The sequence below is a fragment of the Biomphalaria glabrata genome, chromosome 7 (assembly GCF_947242115.1).
Source record: "Biomphalaria glabrata chromosome 7, xgBioGlab47.1, whole genome shotgun sequence".
In the NCBI taxonomy this organism is placed as follows: domain Eukaryota; kingdom Metazoa; phylum Mollusca; class Gastropoda; family Planorbidae; genus Biomphalaria; species Biomphalaria glabrata.
In genome coordinates, this window is record NC_074717.1 from 34,985,924 (window position 1) to 35,008,346 (window position 22,423).

Here is a 22,423-nt window from a genome sequence, read left to right on the forward strand (position 1 = left end):
AGTAGCACTTGTGACCCTTAAAAAAAAAACAACGAAGAAAACGAAAGTAGATCTAGCTGCAATCTAGCATGTATATTCCAGACCTGTATCCAGGTTATCTAGAATGCTATGTAAATCTAGACTATTCATATTTTCGATCTCGATATTATATAGAGTAATAGGTATTTTAACACGTAAAGAAATATCGTGCATCCTGAGCTGGAATAAAAATAAAAACTGGACATAGACCTAGTCATTACTAAAAAAAAGAGGTCTACGACAAATTTATTAACATTGACTTCCGGCTGTCAAGTCCCTTAATCATAACATCACAAGTGACATTAATTAGTAGCTAGATTTGCTATTTTACTAGATTTATAACTAGATCTAGATTTAGATCTATATTAGATCTAGAAAGAAGATCTACTCATATAGAATAATTTAATAGATCTAGAGTCTAGGTAAACGAAAAGGGTTTAGATCAGATTTTAAATTTGACTAGATCTAGAATCTATAATACTTTTAAGTTTACTTAGTAACACTATTATAATTATGACTATACTTAGACTTAGACTCTAGTCACTCTAGATGTAGTCAATGTAGTTAACTTTTAAGTTAGAGTTAGAGTGAGAGTCACACTCACTGACTCAGTCAGTTACTCTGAGTTAGACAGCGGAAAGTTGTTAGAGTTACTCATATGATATAGATCTAGATCTAGACTCTAGTGACACTGGAGTCATAGATTATAGATCTACTTAATACTGTCATTACTGATATACTATACTATACTATACTATAGAGTTAGAGTCACTTACTCTTAGTCTTAGTCATTAGTCTCTACTCTTACTCTTAACTCTTAGTCTTAGTTGACTTAAACTTTTATACTTATACTATAGTAGTTATACTATTATAGTGAACAGGCTAACTCTATCTTAGTGTCTAAGACTAAGCTGTTAAAATAATAGTTAAACTCTTTAACTATTACTATTTATAAACTATCTATAAATTTAGACTAGCATAATTTATTTTTTATATTAAAGTATTATATTATTATAGTATATAAATTATAATATTAATAGATCTAGAATCTATATCTATATAAATCTATATATATTATATATTATTTATTACCATTACATATAAATATATTATAAGATCCATAATCCTCACAATAGCCTCAATAGGATTTACTTCACTAGACTATATAAATAATATATATATTGACTAGACCTATAATAATTGTTATAATTTGTTTTGTTTTTTCACAGCATTAATATGATTAATTGATGTTGCACTCTAGAAACAACATTCTCTCAATGATATTGTTAGATCTATAAGTTGGTATGTTATACTTTACTTTATTTAAGTCAGATTATTAATATTAATAATTGAATAGTATAACTTTAGTACAACAGTTTTAAGTGATTTACCATAGGCTGGCATAGGCACACAATTATACTTATATATTAAATATATATAATAGTGTTACGTTCTCTATCAGGCCTTCTGTAAACACTGCCTAACAACACAACACATCTAAAACATCAACTTGACAACAAGAGTCTCAAGTAACAAGGTGGCGGTTTATTTACAATTACATCAACAACAGCCAATAAACACAATTGGCTACACTAACTTCAAATGCTTTGCTACATTACAGAACTGCCTAACTAATCACTACAAGTCTCTCTAGCTCGTACAGCTACATTTTCAAGGAATCACCTCGTAGCAAACTGTCCTTACTGCTTGCTGTCCTGGACTCTACTGTCCTTTCTAACACACTGTCTCTCGTCTGTAAAGGCTTTTTGGTCACATGACCATAACATTGGTCATATTGCGTGCATTAGCAGTAATGTCCCTTGTTCAACAGCACTTGACCTGTGTGATTGGCCTGAATCATGTGTGTCAGTAGGCTGTACACATATTAACCCTTTCAGTCCGCCACTAGGGTTATAACAATATAATATATTTTGATTATTATATTATAAATCTCTTTCTCTCTAGATATAAATCTACAACTAGGCATTTATTATTTTAGCCAAAAAAAGTAATTTATCAAAAAGAAGAATGGCAGCTGGTAGCAGTCTTGTGGTTCCTATGGTACTTTGGGGGCGCCATGCACCTACTCACTGCATTTCTGCCATTCTCATGACACCAGACGGCAGATATGTTGTGACTGGATGCAATGATGGACAGATTTGCATTTGGGATGTTTTAGATCACATGCAGGTAAGAATGTTGTTTTGGAAACTTCAAGTTTTCATGTGGATATTTTATTTTCTGAAATAGTGGTTAGCCTTAGTGAATCCAGGTTTATTTCTAGAATTCTTTTTATGCCATTGGCTCCAGAAATGGTTTACCTTCACATTACCTGCCTGTAGTCTTGTTGGAAAAACAATATATTATTTCCATTAGTTCTTCAGACTTCAAAATACAACCATATGGACTTCATTCATAAATAAAATATATATAAATAGTATGATAATAATAATATACACTGCCCACGTAATAAGCTTTGTATTTGAAGAAATGTCTGGAATTTATTGAGATATAATTTTTTTTTCTTCTCTTTTTTTTTGTGTAAATTATTATTTGGTTGAGTCATTCTATAATTTTTACTTTAGTATTTTTAGTGGTTCAGTAATGAAGCATTTTATTCAGTACAATAAAAATATGCTGATTTAAATTGTATACTTAGTTTATTAAATATATTTAAGTCTTGAATTTTTTTTTTTTGATTTCAGGTTGCCCCCAGAAATATGCTCTTTGGTCACACTGCTGCCATCAGTTGTATTGCAGTTGGTAGTGAACAGAAAGACAAATGCTATATTGTCACATCATCAGAAAATGGGTCGGTTACTCTGTTTTATTTTTAAAAAATATTTTTTTTCTTTCTACTAATTATTCTTCATTTGTATTAAAATTTTAAGTTAAAAATATTATCTCACTTTTTCAGTGAAATGTGCTTGTGGGATGTATCTGATGGCCGCTGTATTGAAAATACAAAAATGGATAAAGTTCATTCTGAAATAACAGTAAGAATTAAGCTTTTATATTGAAAAATGTTTTTATATTATTAAATTATATAAATAACCAAATTCCCAGACAATAGTTGAAAAGGCAGTTTTTCTGGTGAACACATAGTTGTGTATTTTATTTACAAATTTAACAATAATTATTAAATAGAGTAACATTGTAAATGTACAAATACATAAAATACAATGCATATTTGTCTTACAATTAGAATTCGTAAGTGAGAGAGCAGGAACATAAGGGCGTATCTGTCATAAGCCCTGCTTTGAACTTGATTGAAAACCTGAAAAATTTACTGACTTTTGGTGGGTGGATTAGACTTGGGAGGATATTAAGAATTTCTATCTTAAACAACAATTTTTCTGTTGTATAACTATTATATTTTAACACTTCAGCTGCTATGACTTTTGGTTGCGCACTCAAAAAGTTAAAAAGCGACTAGCAAAATTGTTTCTTCCAATTCTAATTTTTTTTTATGATTAAAAATTTGTAAAAAAAATTTTTATACTTTAATTTTTTTTTTACTATTGTTGATTTTGTTTCTAAAGATAAAAAAAAATTAATTAAAAAGATTATGGCACAGGTTGTTAATATATGTTTTAAATGTTAAATTTGAAATAAGTTTTATTTTTCAACAGTCATATCATCTAAGATCTTCTAAAGCCCTTCGTTTGATATGTAATGGCTACTATGATGAAATTGTGATCATTGACCCACTCAGTCTTGAAATTCTGACTCGTCTAGTAGCTAGGTCAGATTCAGATTGGATGAGTGCTTGTTGTGTTATCAATCCACCAAACAGAGATGGTAAGATATTTTTGTTGTCAGGTTGTTTCTTTTTGTCTTTAAAGATTTTATTCTTGTTTCTTTGTTCTGCCATTTCCTTAATTGGAATTTTGTATCCTAAACAGATGATGTTATCTTGGCTATTACCAATTCTGGAACAGTCAAAGTCTGGACACTGTCATCAGCTCTTCCAGAGCATAAGGTTTTATTATTTGTTGTACTTATTGATTAATATTTGTACTTGTATATTAAATATGCAGCGCTACACTTTCCAAATGTAATGCTTCATATTTTCATTTAAATAAATATAGAGTGACAAGTTAAATTCAAGGATTTTTAAGACTAGTGCTCCGTTTTTTCTTTGACAAACAAAAGACGAGTACAACCACCATTACCCAAACAAAAACAAAGAAAACAGCCCACAGTGGGTCATACTTAGGAACCTTCTATTATCAAACAAAATTATCATCTCTAATATTATTTAAAATGCTGTATAGTTATTTAAAATCCTAAAAACAGCACACTATTTTTCCTTGGCACAGTCTGCAAAAGTGCTCACAGCTCAGCAGCAAAAAGCTGGCTAGAAGAAGAAGATATAAAATCCTTAATTAATTTTAATAATATAAAGTTACTTAATAGAATGTGTTTTATACTTAATATACTCCATTCCTAGGGCAACAAAATTACAGAAGATGAGTCCAAACAGATTAGATGTCTAAATGCTCAAACACTTACTTGCTGCCCTGGAAATTTGCGCACTGTTCTAATTGTTTGTAGTAAATATTGGCAGGTAAGCAAATTTGGCATATTCTTGGTCATGTTTGGTCTGCCATACATATATATTGATATGATAATCTGCATTTCTTTCATTTATATTTTGAATGCATTAATAAATGAGTTACAATCTTTTTTTCCCTTTCAAATTTGAATTTTAGATCACTAATGAAATTGACATTTATTTAGTGCTAAAGAATATTCTAAAGTTAAAGAAAAGCTAGAAATTTTTTAATTAAAACATAATGTTACTTTTTATGATAAAAAAAATACTTTAAAAAATTACACAAGAAATAGTAATTGAAATACATAGTATTATATTTAAAAAGTTATATTCAAATACAGGTTTTAAAAATAAAAAAAATATTTTGGTTTGTTTCTTATTTCAAACTAGCTCTGTTTTGTAACATAAGACATTGTTTTATACCACAATTTTGTTTTGAAGTCATGTCCATTTGGATAGTTGGAATTTCCCCATCTAGAAAATAGTACATAGGTTACATTTCTTCTCACATTTACATAGACGTAAATACAAAAATGCTGGATTTTCACATTTAGCAATGTCAAATTTAAAAACTTTACTTGTTCAATATGGTCATATATCTGTCTAAAAATAGTGGGTGGTCAGATAAAAAAGGTTCTAGACAAGTAACAAAATAAAATCCCTTTTATTTGAACAAAAAATGAGAAAATTTTTTTTTTCTGATATGCAAATACCTAGTGCTACACTAATATCTTACATTTACCTAACCTTTTTTCTTTTGACTGGTTCAAACTATTTACATTTTTGTCTGTTTGAAAAAGTTTTGGTTTTCACTTTCATCTTTTTTTTCTTTGAAAATTTTTCAAATTCTGCCAAAATTTGAATTTATGTTTTATGGTTAAAAACTAGTTATTTCAACTTCACATTCTTCAACACAAAATAAGCTGAGAATATTTCCTTTTTTTTGTTTATCTGGCATGCTTTCTCCTCCATTGTTTGGTCCAATGTATTGTAAATGCATCACTGTTTCTGTAAACAGTTTTTTAAACTTACATAATAATATGCAGTTCAATGTGATGCTTCTGCTATTCAAGTCTTTATTTCAAAATAGTTTGCTATTTAGGAAAATAAGAAAAGTATAACAAAACATTTTTTTTTTAAATCTGTGCACTTCTTAGGTCATTGCAAATTATTTGTTTAATATAGACATTTCAATTTTTTAGTAAAGTAAATAAAGATGTTGTCTTTTAAAGCATTAACATGTTTACATAAGAGCTTTTTTTTTTTTAAGAAAAAAAAAAAAAAAGTATATTAATATAACTGAAGATTCTTTTATAGTTAGATGTTTTTTTTTTTTTTAATTATTGATTTTTACTATTATTCTATTTTCATAGTTTCTTAAACTTATAATATATGTTCCTTTTATGATATTCTTTAAAAATAAATGAAATTACAGTTTTTTTGTTTTTTTTTAATTATACCAAAAATTATAAAGAATTTGTTGTTAACCTTTAGTTTCTGTAAAAAAAAAAAAACACAAAATTTTTCTCTCATTTTAAAGTGTTTTATTTTACCTTTTAACCTTTTAACTTCTGTGGCAAAAAAGGAATACAAAATTTTGCTCCTATTTTAAGGTGTATAATTTTACCAGTCGCAACCCAGACAATCAAGATGCGGTAAGAAGGGCTTAACAGTTTTATGTTTTTGTGCATTAGAAACAAAGAGCCAGTTCACAGCTTGGGCTTTCCCCTACTAGTAAATGCCAAACAGCATGTTGAGAACATTTGTTTCATGTAGTTACTAGTTAACTTTCATAATTAGCCAATGTAGAGTGAAATTAATACATTTTCAAGGTGAATACACAGGAAGGTTTATTTAATTTTATTCATTAGCAGTCAAACTATATGAAGGATTTATCTATCAGCAGTTTATTTGCAGCAATTTTATTTATTTTTTTGTTTTAGGTTGTTTTTTTTTTTAGCTTTTTTTGTTGTCTGTGTTGTGATTATTACATATGCTTTTTACTTCAAGAAATGAAATATTCTTGGAAACTAGCTAATCACTCTGATGCTTTATTTCTGAATTTTCTAGCATGCTTAAAATACTTGCTTATCAAAACTTTCAGTATTGAAGATTAATTTTTTTTTTTTCAAAGTTTGTGAACATTTTCTTGGTTTGTGCAATTTTTATTTTAATGGGGCTGGCAAAGTGAGTTTCTTTCTCTGCTGAGTTTTAAGAATACATAAAAGATATTAAAGCACAATATAAGAAGTATAAGAAGTAATCCAGTTAATTAACTTCATTAATTCATGAGCCATGACCCTTGCTCTCTTGTCTGTTTTGTTGCAGTGTTTCTAATTCTAAAAAAAAAATTCAGTTTCTCTTTTTTAAAACTTTTTCTTACAAAAAGTTAACTACTGAAATAGTTACACTAAAACCTTTTTTCAAATATCTTAAATCTTTCTTAGGGCATTGTTGTCTTTACATTTTCTTTACTAGGACTGCTATTGTTTCTAGATTGTCCTTGTTTCTTGGTCAGTCATAAGCATCATGGAAATAGGGGGGTTCATCTGGTGATTTCCTACATGAAATTCATCAAAAAGTTTCTGCACTGTTGTTGTGCCAATAGCTACATGTTTTGGGAGGTAGAATACTATACATGTGCCCTAGAGCTTCAAAGAAAGGTTCATTAAACACTAGGGGTTCACTAGTCAGCACTTTTTTATATCTGGCCAAATCGAGCTTCAGGTGGATACTACAATGATATTATTCTGTGGGAGCCGGATACCATTCCAATGTCTCTAGTAAATCATTTGTGTTACTGAGCATTTCGCAAAGCTTCTAAATAACATACCCATGTTAATATTATTTTGTTACTTTTTTTTTTTCACCTTATTGTTTTAGACTCTATCACTGATTGCTGAATTAAAGTTAATCAGCATTTATTAACAGATATATCTTTCAAATGTCAATTTAATTTGTGTGTGTAAGGCCCCTGACTATTATGGCTGTGCATGGGTTAGTCAATGTAAAATATATATATGTATCTATAGGCTATATGTATATTTAACTAATGTAAATCTCTGAAAGGTAATGTGCAATCTGGGTTGTATAGTGGGTACATATATATGTCCATGTATTTCAGATCATCAACTGCTTATCAGGCTTGTGTTTTAAAGGCCATGGACTGCTTCTGGTCCTGGTGTCTAGATCCTGATACTAATAGTGGCTTAGTAGATATTGTGAATAATCATACAAATTACTTGACATTTCCAAATTATTAGGTAGAGTGTTGTTAACAAATCAAAACACTCAATGCAGGAGTAAGAGTCAAAGTTAACTTGTTAGGAAAAGTAACTCAACAGTAATAATCATTAACAAAATAATGCATACTGCTAATATACCCATATCTAATTCTTAAGTAGCCAATAGTGGACTTTTATATAAATCGAAATTAGTTACTAGACTGTGAAATATAATTACATGTTGAGGTTTGTCTAACAAAACATGTGAAGGTCAAGTGCGTAGGTGTGCCTCATAGTCCACCCCCTAATTGAGATTTATCTGACAAGTAAGCAAACTTAGTGTCAACAGATGTGACCTCTAGACAATGTGTCTTAGCAATTTATGTTAATCATTAATTCCTTCTGGCCTTATTTTGTCACCTGTCTTTTTACACTCAATGCGATGGACTAAAGAAATAAAGTGGGGTTGGGGAAGTGTTCATCTCTCCCTCTGGAGACAGATGTCTGGCCAGTGTCACATAGTTAAGGAATATAACATGTTCATTTACCCACTCAAGGGTCAAGACACACTAAAAAAAAAGGTACAGTAATAGAGCAGCTACTATGTAATGCACATATATTATGTCAAGCTTCATTTCTATTTATATTAAGCACGCACACATATAAGAAACACGCCTACCAACCATTTATTACTATTTAATTATCTTTGTAACAATAGATGTTTGGCGCATATTTATATATTTTAAAACACATTTTTTAAAAATAAATATTAAGTTTCATACTTTTAAGCGCTGTGCAAGCCTACTTAACACTGTTCTATTAGTGGCCTTAGAATAAGTTTTCATGAGGCTAGACCAGCCTATCAGCTGATGAACTACACTACTATTTGTTTTTTATTTCATAAACCTTTGCTAACTAATAAACTTAATAACTGCTTTAAAAATTCTTACATTTATTTGAGTGTGCACTTACACTTTCTATATCTGGACTCTGTGTACAAATGAATATTTGAGCATGATGATTAAAGTAGACCATTTCATTTTCTAGATATAGGTCTCAATATGTTTATTTCATGAGAAATTAGTTTCTTTGAACTTGTGGCATTGCACTTCATGAATAAATAATAGAAGATGTATGTATTTCTTTAGATTTAATATGGCATTTTTTAAATGTATGGAAATAAAATAAATTGCATTTGATATTCAGAAGTCTTAATTTTAAAACCCATCTTAATATTAGATTTCTATTGTTTCTTATCTTCAAATTTTCTGACTGTGTTTAAAAAGATAATCAAAACATGTTATTTTGTAAAATTTTTTTTCGCTCTTTATAAATTATGCATAACATTTGTGTGTGTGTGTTAGAGCTCCTTAAAAGTTTTTCTTTCTAGTCGATGTCATCTAACTCTTTCTTGAGTAGCTCAGGGCAAAATTTATCTGAAAAAAAAAAGGACTTTTTTAAATCTCTATGATTTAAAATTTTTTATTTGATCAGTTATCAGTGTATTTCAGCTTTACTTTCACTTTGCTATTAAATGTCTTGATCTCTTCTGAATGCTTTTTTTGGGTTGAAACATTCTTTTAATTTTTATTCTTCATAAAGATCAGGGTCTTGGAATTTTTCTGTCTCTCCAATTATGGCTAATAGTTAATGTATGTATTTCTGGCCCTCTTTTTTTTTTTTCCAATTTAATTTTTGTTTCTTATCTTTTAATTCTTTGATTTATAAGTGAGATATTGTATTTTCTTTAAATTTAGAAAATAGTTTACTAGATTTCATGTTATATAAACAACAAATACTACTCAGAAACAATTGAAGACATAATTATTCCAAATCCTCACATTCACCAATAATTGATGACGACTCATTTTGTTTTTATTAGAAGCAGAAGCAGTGGTGAAACTCATGTTTTGTGAATGTCTATCAATGATCAATGTGGTACTAAATGTGTAACATGACAACAGTCATGGAACCAATCAATCATCACTTTGCAAAAAAAAAAAATGCAACCTACAGCTCTGCAGATGCTGTCATGCTTAAAATATTAAAATATTGCTTAATTATCTAAATCCTTTAGTGATAAGATAATATCTAAAAAAAACAGGCACGCAATTGAAGAACATCCTAAAGCTGAGTATACTGGGTGAAAGTTTTTTTAACACCAATAAGACATTTATCACGTCTTTTTCTGCTTCAGAAAGATCTTCAACACAGTTTGGTTCGGAGTAATGTGGGCCATGATTAGGAAATTACATATAATAACAACATAAATTTAAAAAAATCAGAATTTCCCCCTTAACCAGGCTACTAGTGTAGTAGACTCTACTATAGAAGAAGAGTTGTGAAAAAGAGCTGAGTTAAGATAATAAACAATACTCTTTACCATACTATGTTCAATCTCTTGTGAATTATCAGTTCTCTTATTGAAGCAAAAACATGGTTTTAATATAATTTTTTCCATTTGAGATGTCATTGCATATTAACACTTCATTTTTTTAAATATCTTTTTATAAAAAATTATTTATACATTCCTTGTTTTTCTTTTTCTTCTCCCACATACACGCAGATATATGATGCCAGTGACTTCACTCTCTTGTGCTCCGAGTCCAATCGTCGTGGTGAGCGTTGGACCGGTGGAGATTTTCTCAGCGTGGACCGGGTCATAGTCTGGAGTAACGAGGGGCGTGGTTATCTCTACAAGCTGCCAACAAAGTAAATTTTTGTTCTGTCCCTGTTCTTTTCCTCTTTCTTTCCCTTTGATCTCATTGCGTATCTGGCAGGGTAATGTAACCAACATGACAGAAAAAATGTGTTTGTTGTGTAGGAAGGCTTATCACTTGTCTTGAGCATAGATTAGCATAGGATGTTTACTTTGAGAGTATACTTTGTCATGTCTTCAATGATGATGTCACCCACATTTTCTAAAGCAACTAAACTGTTACTAAAAAGTCATTGTTTCAGTGTTTGGTATTGGCCTAATTACATAAAAAAAAATCAACGACAGATGCTTGACCTGTAAATTTGTTTATGTAATGCTTTTAAGTGTTTCTGATGCTCACCTTGTAAACGATTATGCTTGGTCAGTTAATTAAAAGTTAATTATTATTTGACTGAGTCATATATATATATATATGATCCTAAGAGGCTTTTTCTTTTTGCAAACACAACACAACATAAACTAACTCAAAAACTTAACAACACTGTTACACAAGCTCCAAAATAACATAATACTTAAATAACTAATAAAGCAAGGGCCAATGCTGTGCAATTGGCTACACAATACACTGACAGATGCTTCACTCTGATAACTGTACTGACATACTTTCTGTCTCATTCTGGATTCACAGTACTGGCCTGTCTTGCTGTGCTGATCACAATTGAATCGTGTGATTCTGACACTCTCGCTCTTTATACTGGATACTTCAAGGCCTTCTCTTGCTAAATCACAGAAATCGCCAGTCCTTTCTATATGATCCCATGATAATATCACGGGAGACATTCACATGAAGAGTTCATACCAGCACTTCCTGTAGGTTTGTCCCTTGATACAGTTGACCCTCATAGCAAGCTGACCGTGTTACCTGTTAGCACACACACTGCGACACCTACCCATGTCATCAGCACAATTGTAACAATACTGACTTGTATAGAGATTTATTGAAAGCATAACTTTTCATATTAAACTTAGCTCTCATCTCACACAAAAAAACAACAGCACATTAAAGTCTATAGTTTTAATGAATATAATATCTGATTCTTCAACTTTTAAAAGAATTGAAGATAGAAAGAAAAAAAAAATATCCTAATTAGGTTCTGTGCAGATTTGTGTGTAACGAGTAAGATTTAGTATTAACGTATATCTTGTTTTATAAAGATAAAAATATGTAACCAAACTCCCATTATTTTAGCAAGTCATATACGTCCTTAAAACTTACTTAACTATTTTTTAACACTTGGTCATTCCTTATGAACTTTTCTGTTTCTAATTTGATCTCATAGTTGTTGATGGGTTTCATTTTAAGGGTTTTTTAGACTGCATGCTTACCAATTTATTTCCAAGAGGCTATTAAGATGTGTTGAATAACCAACACTTGATTTACTTATACTTATAGTGTTTTCAAAATCTATTTTCTTTTTCTGTTTGGCTAAGTATTTTTGTTTTAGATTAACAGCATGACATGTCAGAAATGTGATTAACAGAAATTTTCTATATGCATATTGATACTCTAGTCCATACTTTAATATAACCTTTTCACCCACTGAACTGTGTCAAGGATAAAGTAAATACAATGTCAAGTAATAGGTACCTACATTTTAATGCATCGAATTGCATTTCTTTGCTAATTAAATGCAGTGAAACATGAAATGTTGTCACTAAAAAATAATGAAATGAAAACATAATTGAAATGAAGAGTAAAGCTGTTATTTTGTATCACTTTGATTAATTTAAAAAAATAATCAGATGTAGTAGAAATACAAAATGTTAAAGTGGGATAGAGGACTAAAGCTTTGAAATGTAAATATAAACCTGAATAAAATACTTTCTATTTTCTTAGTAGAAGTTACACTCTGATGTATCACTTTGTTGAAACTATACACCTGGTATATCACAGCTTAAAAATAATACACTGGCCATTCACATCAATTCTCTTTCATTTATTCAGTTTTTAATAAAAATGATATTCTGATCTGGCCTAAGTTGCACTGTCTTCTCACATCATAGAGAAAAAAGTAATCAAAGTTCAAAGTAGTATCTTTGTATGCAGTGGTCTTGTCTGAACTATAATAGTGTATTGCTGAGTAGATAGACAAGTAGGCTACCATTGTCTATTCAGCTACTGAATCCTTAGCTTACTTTTTACTTAGCTTGCTTAAAGGAAAAGCAGTAGCCAGGTAAGAGTAGCCATTTTTAATTGTAAATTATTTTTTTTTGTTTTGTTTAAAATTATTTCAGTTTGAAAAAATATTTCTTAAGGGGTTACTGGAGTGCGAAATTTATTTTTTTTATTTTTGCTTTAACTTAATAACTATTGTTATATTATATCATATGACAACTCAATAATAAAAAATATATATTGAATGTTGTCTAATGTTTCCGGGTTGCCATGGTAATGGCGGCCATCTTGAAAATAAACAAAAATTAGTTCATATAGGAAAATTCTAAAATTTTTCAAAATAGATAAATTTCAAAGCTAAAAATACTTACACCTTAAAGTATAAAGGTGGCTGGAAGGAGCTAGCTAGATTTTATACATTTTCCCTTAGTATTGTGCATTTTATGATTTTTTAAAAAAGAGTGATTTTTTTCCTGTAAAATGCATCCACATTTTTTTTCCCAAAAGATCATATATTAAAAACTTCTTCAGCTAAAGTCATTAAAACTAGCTGATTCTCTGTATTATTTATCTCTGAATATGTGTACCAAATTTGACACATTTATCTCTATTAGTTCTAGAGATTTTAGAAATATGTTACGGGGGGGGGGGGGCACAAAAAATGCATTCACTCAAAAACAGTGAATTTGTATTAAGAAAAATATGGAAAATAGTGTTCACCATGCTTCATTAAAATGCTTTTTTTCAATAAAAAATGCTATTTTTTTGAAAATTTTTGGTGCCAGTTTATAAAATACATGTCCACCTGTTTAATTACACCAAAATTGAAAAATTGATTTTTTTACCCAAAATCGGATCCAGTAACCCCTTAAGTTAAATTTTTTGTTTAAATATATACTTAAAAAAAATTCTATTTTAAAAATAAAAATAAAATGTAAAAAAAAACAAATAAAAAAAAAACAAAAAAAACTCTTGTCTTGCTTTTCCCTTACTTAAAATTTCTAGTTGTTGTGTAAATGTTGAACACATATTACCTTTGAAGCAGCTTGGATGTTGTAGGACTGTAGTCAAGTGATTGAATGGACAGTTTGCTTAAACTTGTTGGTCAATGAGGATGAATAGAATCTCAAACTTCAGTTGGTGCTGCTAGTACTATCAAATATTTAACAATTGAATGTATTACTTTGATACGTTTTCACTATCTCTCACTATGTCTCTATTAATTTTACTTGAATTATACATCATCTGCTAATTTAATTGAATCTGAAATATATTTTTCTTTTGGCTTTTCATTTCATTTTAAGCAATTTTTTTTTTTACTTTCTTGTTTTCCAGATATTTAAATTAAAAAAAAAATTACTTTCTTGTTTTTTTTTTTTTTTAAACATGTGCTTCCAGATATTTGTAATGTTTAATGTATCATATATTACTTTCTGTTTTGTTTCACTACCTTATAGAATTCAGCAAAAAAATAAATCAGAGCTCCCTCAGTAAGTATGGACTACTGCTAGTTCCCCGTCTGGCCAGTATTACTTTGACAATAAAGGGTCGTTTGCTTATGTTTCAGCTTCCTGTTCCCCATATGAAAAAGATTAAAACAAAAAACACTTTCTTTTTTTTTTTTGCATAGTGAGCATTATCTTACAAGGTCGTGTGTTCTTTTCTAGCTGCTAGATTTTTGTAATGACTTCTGAACTAACATTTTAACATTTATAAACACTTTGTTTCAATGAAATATTTAAAAATAATCTTCTTTTGAAGGAACCTTTATTTTTTTTTTCTGTATGAACAGTACTGCATGATTAAAAAAAAATTTTGATAAACATTTTTTATGTTTCTTGTTCGCAAAATCAATTTCTTTAAGCTTGTGGTGGCAGGTTTTGAGTAAAATGTATGTGTCTTTGTCCACATGATATGTGAATTTGTAGTTGTGACCTTTTTGCCTTGGCATGAATTACTCTTCATCTATGACAAGTGTAGATTTCATGCGGATTCAGTTGGTTTGTTTTTCATAGGCAGCTATTGTCTGGACTTGTTCTCTGCATAAGCTATAGTCAACCAACACATGATTACTCTATAGGTGTGGTGTCATTAGTGTTGGTGCTTAGGCTAGGAGGCAAAGAATGCACCTGACTACAAAGATACACCAAAAATAGGAGAGGAAATGCAGACAGGCAAAAAAAAAAAGCAACCCATTCTCTGATGTCTGCTAGTCAAAGCAGAGATTGGATTTCACAGCCATCTTTGTGTTTACAGGAAATGAAATTTTGTTTCTACCATAAGATGGAGAGTCCTGTGATTTTTTTAACACAAATTAAATGGGTTCTATGCTTAGCCAAAGCTTATTATATGTAGTTAGGACATCAGTAAAATTTCATTTTTTGTGCTGGATTAAACAAAACCAAGTATTCCATATATGAATTTATAGTTAAGCTTTCTTCCCACTCCCAGTCCCTTCAATAATAACATGTTTGTTTAATTTCAAAGTAACAGACAAATACCTGATGCGAGTGTGAAATATAATTCAAGGAAAATAGTTTGAGAAACAAAAACAAAATGTAAATAATGTGCATGATTTGTCCTTCCTTATTCTAAGAAGTTATTGCCCTTTATATTTTTACAATACTTGTTTAAAGTCATTGTAGGATATGAGTCTGTGAAATTTTTTTTTCATTTCTCCAGTACATTTCTGTATTTGTTTTGAAAAGAATGATTTGTCTTATCATAGTAAAAGTTGTATCAGTCTTTAAGTGTGGATTTTCTGTAAGAAACTGTTGAAGTTTTCTTTTTGTAAACTTTTCAAGACACCACTGCAGAAGCCAGTATTCTATAACTTAGTGTCTCATTGCACATATATGGGGAATCACTCTTTAAAAAAAAAAGTGTCTTAAAAATTTCAAATAGATACATCTTTTACCCCATGACCAGGGTAGTTTAATATCAGCTACTTCTTTTTTTCTCTTTCTAATCATTTCTTTAACATTGAACTTATAAAAAACCATCAGCTTATCATAAGATTAACATGTGTTCTCTCTAACTATGATTACAGTAATTGAACATGTATTTAATGTTTGTAAAGCATTTATATTACATAAAGTCCTTATGTTTGTACATTTTAATTTAATTTTTTTTTTGCTTATTGTTTTATAACCAAGCTGAGGTTTAGGAAAGCTGCTTGATACATTCTTTTATATCTTTCATTATATCTTGCAAACAATGTTCTGCTTTTCATTAGCTTTTCATGATCTATCTCTGTCATTTTGTACTCATTCTTCTCATTTAAAACAAGTTTTTATTTAACTTTTAGTATTCCTATCTTTCAAATGGCAATTTGATCTAATTCTGTGTTTTTCTTTATATATATATATATATATATATATATATAAATATATATTAAAATAAGACTCAAGGAACAAAATGGCTGTAGATAAATAACAATTGTGATTTTTTGTTTTGTTTTTACTAGTGCCAACCCTGATCACAAAGATTATCACAGGCCATACAACCAGACATCCGTACATGCTTATTATGTCTTGGATATTTTTACACAAAGTGTAAGTATATCAATTTTTATGTATTTTGCTTCTAGTCTGCATGTGTGGGCTTCTAAGGCTAAGATTACTTTATTCATTTTTTTTTTAAATTTGTTGTGATTAAAAGGACTCCTTTTTTTCTTTTTTCATTTAAAAAAAACAACAACATACCACAAAATAGAATAAACACATCACACAAAGAAGTTTAATGACTACACACAGACGTCTTGAGCTTTTTAATTTTCCCTTATGAGTAATGACGATACAGACTGACAGAGTGAGGAACAAACGCTTTTTCGTACTGTTTTGTTCTTGACGTACTGTTTGGTTCTTGCCGTGATGGAGTGAGTGGCCATTGTTTTCTAAGATTCTTGCTTTGATGAGATATCTTTGCTGTAAAAGTTCATTCAAATATGGTAGGGTTGTGCGTTCAGTTTTTGACACTCTTTTTATAAGCCTGCCTAAGTGGAGCAACAGTCTGGACGACATGTTTCCTTGCCAACAAGTTACTGCATATATTAGCTGATTTTGTATTGTCGAAACTCTGTTGTAATTTCTTTAAAAACTAGTTCATTTAGCTACCTTGCATTTGTTTTCTGTAGAAAAACTTGGATTGTTCCCCTGCATTTACGTATGTTAACTATGGCAGTGGGGAAACTGCTGTACACTTGCTGCTTCGCGGGGACTCAGAGGGACGTGTCACAATTTGGTCTTTACCACAAGTCTCAGAGAAGCAGATGACATTGGTTAGACAAGAAAGTTTTGACAGACTACCAGGTAATACAACTTTTTCTTCTCAATTTATGTTCTGTATATAAATACAAAGCTTTAACTTATTAATACTGTAGTTATATCTTTAAAAAATACAATATAAAATAAACAATAGAGTTTCAATAAAATAAACAATGATGTTTCATCAATACATTATACAAGATCTGCAAAAGTAAACTCCTGAGCTGTTTGTGTGCATTTGGCATTAGGCTTGTGTACTGTTTATTAGATTTGTACTTGGGTAAAAGTTTTAAGTAATCAGTACTGTTTCTATGTAGCCCTAAGTCCCAAGTCAAGTACCACTCTACAAGAATCATGGACTGTTGGCACCTCCTCCCCACCAGGTATACTGGATAATTTGGTGAGTGGAAATGCTATTTAATGAATCAGGATTTTTCAAGAAATTTAGCAAAATTAAACAATAATGCATTGGTGGCATCATAAACTGTCACTGTAACAATTATTGTTATAAAATATATTATTTTGAAAAGTCTCAGTTTAAAAATAATTTTTTTTAAAAATCTATATTTCAGTATTATTTGAGTTCACCCACCTAAATTTAAGTTTAAAATACCTGGCAAAGATTACCTCAGAATTTGACTTTTTTTTAGCATGCCAAATAGTAAACTTGTCAACTTTTCTCATAGAATAAGATTTCAGTCTACAGCTTTAATCACTAAATGAATTACTAGTTATAATTTTCATTGGTTTATCAATTGAAAAATGGTAAATTATACATTATTTGATTTTTCCAATTTAGAGCATAAAGAACTTGTATGTAGTTTTATTTCTGCTAGTTAACTGAGTGCACTGCTGATTTGGCTATTTCCAGATGGATGGTGTAGATGATGATCCTGAAGTATTTATCACTGCTACAATCTACATCCCTTCTCAGGGTAAATTGGTTTGTGGAAGAAATAATGGAACCATCGTTCTTGTCCCAGCCATTGACTGCATTAAAAGACAACTCTTGACATTAAATAAATCATCTCGTAAGATCCTTTGAATTTATCGGCTGACAATTTGTAAAACATTATCACAAATTTTGTAACAGTCTTAGTCACTAACATTTCATGCGTGTTACAATAAAATTAAGACACTTCGTTATTCAATTTAGTCTTTGTTTTAATAATAATTATCTGATATACATCTGATGTTGGTTTTAATTAATTCAGTTTATTTGCAGCAAAGCAGCTCTAGATATGTGATAAGGGCCTGATATAAATGTACCATATATCATTAAATTTTTCAAAAATTATTCTTTTTTTCTCAAACATATTAACCGTTTTAATTTTGCAATGTAGTGAAAACCTAGTGGCACAGCCTAACAAAACCATTCATTCGTACATAAACCTCAATGTTAAGAAATCTGATAAATGATTAAGGCTGAATCTGGGCTCGTTAAAAAATAGACAAAACTTTATCGAGAATTACCTTAATATTACACAAAAATTATCAGAATTTTTTTAATTTAAAAAAATGTGTACTAAGTTTTTTTTATGCCACAAATGTAGTTTGTTTAAGAAACTTAGTTTGATCAAAACTTGATGTATATATTACAGAAGTGACTCCCAGAGTCTTGGTTGGCCACCATGGCAGGGTGACCTGCTTGTTGTACCCCTTCAATGAGGCCACTCGGTATGAGCCAAATCACTTGCTCTCAGGAGGCACAGATTTCTCTGTCATCTTGTGGGATGTCAACACAGGTGTCAAAATCCATACCTTCACTGTGCATGGTGGTAGCCTGACTCAGATGACAGTCCCTCCTGCCAACTGTAATGTGAGTCTTCATATGTTAAACTCATTATGTTCCTTGAATTTGTTCTTGTTAATGATTTGAAAAAAGAATGGGGATTGGCAATAATATGTTACAAGAAAAATTTAGTTCTATTCATATGATCTCTAAAAGAACTAAAGAAAATAGTACCTAATTTTTCTTCAAGATGTATTTCAATTTTTTTTATGATCAATAGTTAACAAGGGTGTCATGTAGCTAGAATAATGACTAAAGACATTTACTTTCCATAACAAAAGTTTTAAAGCCTTTTTTGAGCTAGGTGGAACAGGTGATGCATCAAAGTCCGAAAGCTTTTAGAGTTAAGTGGAGCTAGAGATGCATCAAAGTCTGAAAGTCTGCCACAAGGCTTTTAGAGCTAGGTGGAACTAGATGAGCTTTATAGCTATTAGAGCTAGGGGAAACTAAAGATGCCCCAAAGTTTCTCCATTTTGTTTTATTTGCTGTCACTATCTATGTATGACAGATTTATATGTTGAACAATAAATGGCAAACATTGAATTTCTTTCATACTTATTTTGAGATTTTCAATTTTTAACTTTTAATTGTCTATAATTTCATTTCATTTGTTTTTCAGCCTCGCATCTTGTCATGTATTTGTTCTGTTGCTGGTGACCATTCAGTAGCACTTCTTAGTCTCAAAGAAAGAAAATGTGTCCTTCTGGCTTCCCGTCATCTGTATCCTGTGAAGATGATCAAGTGGCGCCCCCTAGATGACTTTATGCTGGTACAGACAAAAGATGGCATTGTGACAGTCTGGCAAATGGAGACAGGTAAAGTCAAATATTCTATGTGATAGACTTTATAGTTTTGGAAAAAATTATTTTTTAAGTATGGCACACATAACAAGAACTAAGACTTGACTTGCCAGAGATTTGCTTTATTTGCATCAAATCTTGCTAAACAAGTAGGTCACATTTGCTTCTCTGTAGTTGCACAAAAAAGTGGATGATTCTTGGTTTAGTTTTTACCTTTTGACTGATTCTTTATTCTAAATACTCATAATTATATTCAATGAACAATTTCTATTATTTAACCCACTAGTTCTGTCTGATTTCTGGTTTAAAAGTCCTTAACATACCCTAATCAAAGAGAGGTAACTCTGATGAATTTTAAAAAAATCTAGAGAAAAAAAATTCACAAAAAAATAAAAATTTAATACCTAATACTAATAAATAAATTAACAACTTTAAAAAATAGGCACCTATTGGCACCTTTGTTTCAAAAACTCTTAAAAAAAAAATAAATGCCATAGACATTTTGTTTTCACCAAAAAGAGTCACCATGCTCTATTTCTTGTTCTTAAAGAGACATGATGAGCTCTTCTTATAGGACAGTTTTAAAAACTACTGCTAACATCCCAGCGCATTCTAACTCACTATTGCTTAGCTGTTGACAACACTTTCTACCGTGGCAGGAGCAAAAAAGTTGAGAATAGTCTTTTTCATCATTTAAATACAATTGATGAGGAGCATGTGCTAGCTAATTCTAGTTTTTAGTGTTAAATACTTTTCCTAAATTTTTTAAATATTCGGTTTGGCTGCTAACTTCTTGGTATCATTTCTCAAAATATGTTTTTGAATATCTGTATCATGCTGACGTCATTTGAAATGTGTCTGTCAGGTCACTTGGATCGGGTGATTGATGGTAAGACTGCTGAAGATGTTCTCAACAACTGTGATGAAAATGCCATGCCTGTGGAAGCACTCACCAATCCAAGTATCACATTAGCCCAGGCTTTGAAAAGAAGAAATCTGGCCACTTTTAAAAATTTCACTCAGCAAAAGTTGAATGTAGGTCATCTTGACACCTTGAAATGTTGTTCAATAACTGATTTTAGTTTGAAACACATTTATAAAGATTTTGTTTCTAGACATTTTTTTTTTTTATGTTGGTGTGCATGTTGTAAGAATGTTTTGTTTCTTTATAAATAAATATATAATAGTAATGTGGATAAGTGTTTTTAATGTGCCAGCTGGGGATGACATCAAGTATATTAAGGAATGTTTAGAATCAAGACATGATATGAAGTTTTGAAAAGTCATAAGTGGTGCCCCAACTAACCTCACTCATGGTCATTGGATGGAAGAAGTAAAATGTTGTAGTAGCCACATTTTCTACCCTGACAATTTTTGTCTTGAAACTGTAGTACTGTCTATCTAATTGGTCAGGAAAGAAAAGACCCTTGTGAAATGAATACTTCTTGGGATCATATAGATCTGCCATTTTTATCACATGGTCTTTATGAATGAGCTAAGTAAGCCTGAATTTTTTTTCTTTCACAGATTACAGCACAACCTAATCAGAACAGTCAAGGCAACAAGGTTGAGTTCATGAAACCAACTGGCTTCCCACTCCTCATTCAAGGGGTCAAGACCAACACTAGAGATCCGGATGCTCATGTGCTTTTCTTTGATACAGAAGCTCTAATAGGTCAGAAAAAAATAGTTTTATTAGTTCAATCATATTCCTGTTGTAAGTAGCAGATTTAGATAAAAACATTTACAAAGAAATATGTGTACATCTTTTTAGTTTCAAAATATAAATTTTTGTAAGGAACTTGTGTGACATTGTAGTTTGTATACAACACTTTATTTAACTCTTTATCTCCTAACTGACGATACCAGTGTTGATTCCACCAGAATGTGGTAAATAATTGCGGAGAGAAAGAGTTAATATTCTTGATTGGAAATCATTTCATTGTTAAACTTTTATATCTTTTTTTTCATTATTATTTATTAGATAAGTAAAAATCTATAGGGCAATGATGTAAAGGCCATTTGCTTCTATGGCCGCTGTTAACTAAGGTATCGTATCATTTGGCCAGCACCTTTACCCCTTTATTTTTTCCAACTTAAGTACCCATTAGAATTTCGAAAACAGGCTTTAACCTTAACTTTAAATCACTATTCGGTCTTTGATATTTGTTTGTGTGTTTACTACTTAGATTGTGTTTGTCATCTATTCAAATAATGAGACTTAATAACTAATGGGACACATTTATTTTCCTTTAAAAATTCTTAGATTCCTCTAAGACAATAGATCTTTTATCATATAAAATTGAATTATTTCAGTCCACCTTCTAACTGAGGAGTATGCTTTATTGTCACCCGCTGAGCTGGAAGCCAGGGGTATGACTCTTCCTCAAGGTGATAAGATACAGCCACATGATTTTATGGACGGTCAACAAAAACTTACAGGTAAACTTTTGGTTGAATTGAAAATTCCTTTTAAAAAAAATAAAACTAAAGACACTGTGACCCTAATGTTTAGTGCTCTCCCAATATTACAAAAGTGTTTGATAATGAAAATATTTTCATATATTTTTTTTTATATTGGGTTCTCCTGTTTCTTGATAACATTCTATTTTTTGTTAGATTAAAAATTTTGGTGCATGAGTATTGCATGCAGTAACATTTTGGTGTTTCATTTTGGTGGCTTGTATTTTTTTTTTTTTTTGTGGGAGTAATAGTTTTTTTTGTCAGCTGTTATGTCGTAGGACAAGACAAGATGAGCAACTTGGTGAGCCGCTTGACCCTGAGTATCTTTTGACTAAATAAATTTAGTATCTTAAAAGGGTTCATATCTTTCATTAAGAGAATCTAAAACAAAAAGAAACGAATCATTTGGCAAAGCTTTATTATGTTCATCAAATATATCAAGCCAGAAGAAGAGGGAATTAGAAGACA

At 30.3% G+C, this 22,423-nt stretch overlaps 1 protein-coding gene across 17 annotated transcripts in view; it reads left to right on the forward strand.

Annotated features, from left to right (window-relative positions):
- Nucleotides 1-29: 29 nt before the first annotated feature.
- LOC106066519 (WD repeat-containing protein 7-like) overlaps nucleotides 30-22,423 on the forward strand; it is a 47,628-nt gene continuing 25,234 nt past the window's right edge. For 5 of the 17 annotated variants that reach the window (XM_056034783.1, XM_056034785.1, XM_056034788.1 and 2 more), the window contains exons 1-20: nucleotides 1,248-1,320; nucleotides 1,984-2,208; nucleotides 2,724-2,830; nucleotides 2,936-3,014; nucleotides 3,651-3,819; nucleotides 3,924-4,000; nucleotides 4,472-4,588; nucleotides 6,190-6,231; nucleotides 10,367-10,512; nucleotides 12,667-12,693; nucleotides 14,093-14,125; nucleotides 16,102-16,189; nucleotides 16,771-16,945; nucleotides 17,218-17,300; nucleotides 17,772-17,931; nucleotides 18,502-18,719; nucleotides 19,312-19,507; nucleotides 20,358-20,527; nucleotides 21,020-21,167; nucleotides 21,809-21,934. In XM_056034783.1, the coding sequence (XP_055890758.1) occupies nucleotides 2,047-2,208; nucleotides 2,724-2,830; nucleotides 2,936-3,014; nucleotides 3,651-3,819; nucleotides 3,924-4,000; nucleotides 4,472-4,588; nucleotides 6,190-6,231; nucleotides 10,367-10,512; nucleotides 12,667-12,693; nucleotides 14,093-14,125; nucleotides 16,102-16,189; nucleotides 16,771-16,945; nucleotides 17,218-17,300; nucleotides 17,772-17,931; nucleotides 18,502-18,719; nucleotides 19,312-19,507; nucleotides 20,358-20,527; nucleotides 21,020-21,167; nucleotides 21,809-21,934 (2,323 nt within the window). In that variant the 5' untranslated portion in view covers nucleotides 1,248-1,320; nucleotides 1,984-2,046. Of the gene's footprint in view, nucleotides 111-327; nucleotides 441-1,247; nucleotides 1,321-1,983; nucleotides 2,209-2,723; nucleotides 2,831-2,935; nucleotides 3,015-3,650; nucleotides 3,820-3,923; nucleotides 4,001-4,471; nucleotides 4,589-6,189; nucleotides 6,232-10,366; nucleotides 10,513-12,666; nucleotides 12,694-14,092; nucleotides 14,126-16,101; nucleotides 16,190-16,770; nucleotides 16,946-17,217; nucleotides 17,301-17,771; nucleotides 17,932-18,501; nucleotides 18,720-19,311; nucleotides 19,508-20,357; nucleotides 20,528-21,019; nucleotides 21,168-21,808; nucleotides 21,935-22,423 lie in introns of those variants that run through there. The other 12 variants (XM_056034780.1, XM_056034779.1, XM_056034781.1 and 9 more) reach the window with 12 other exon arrangements.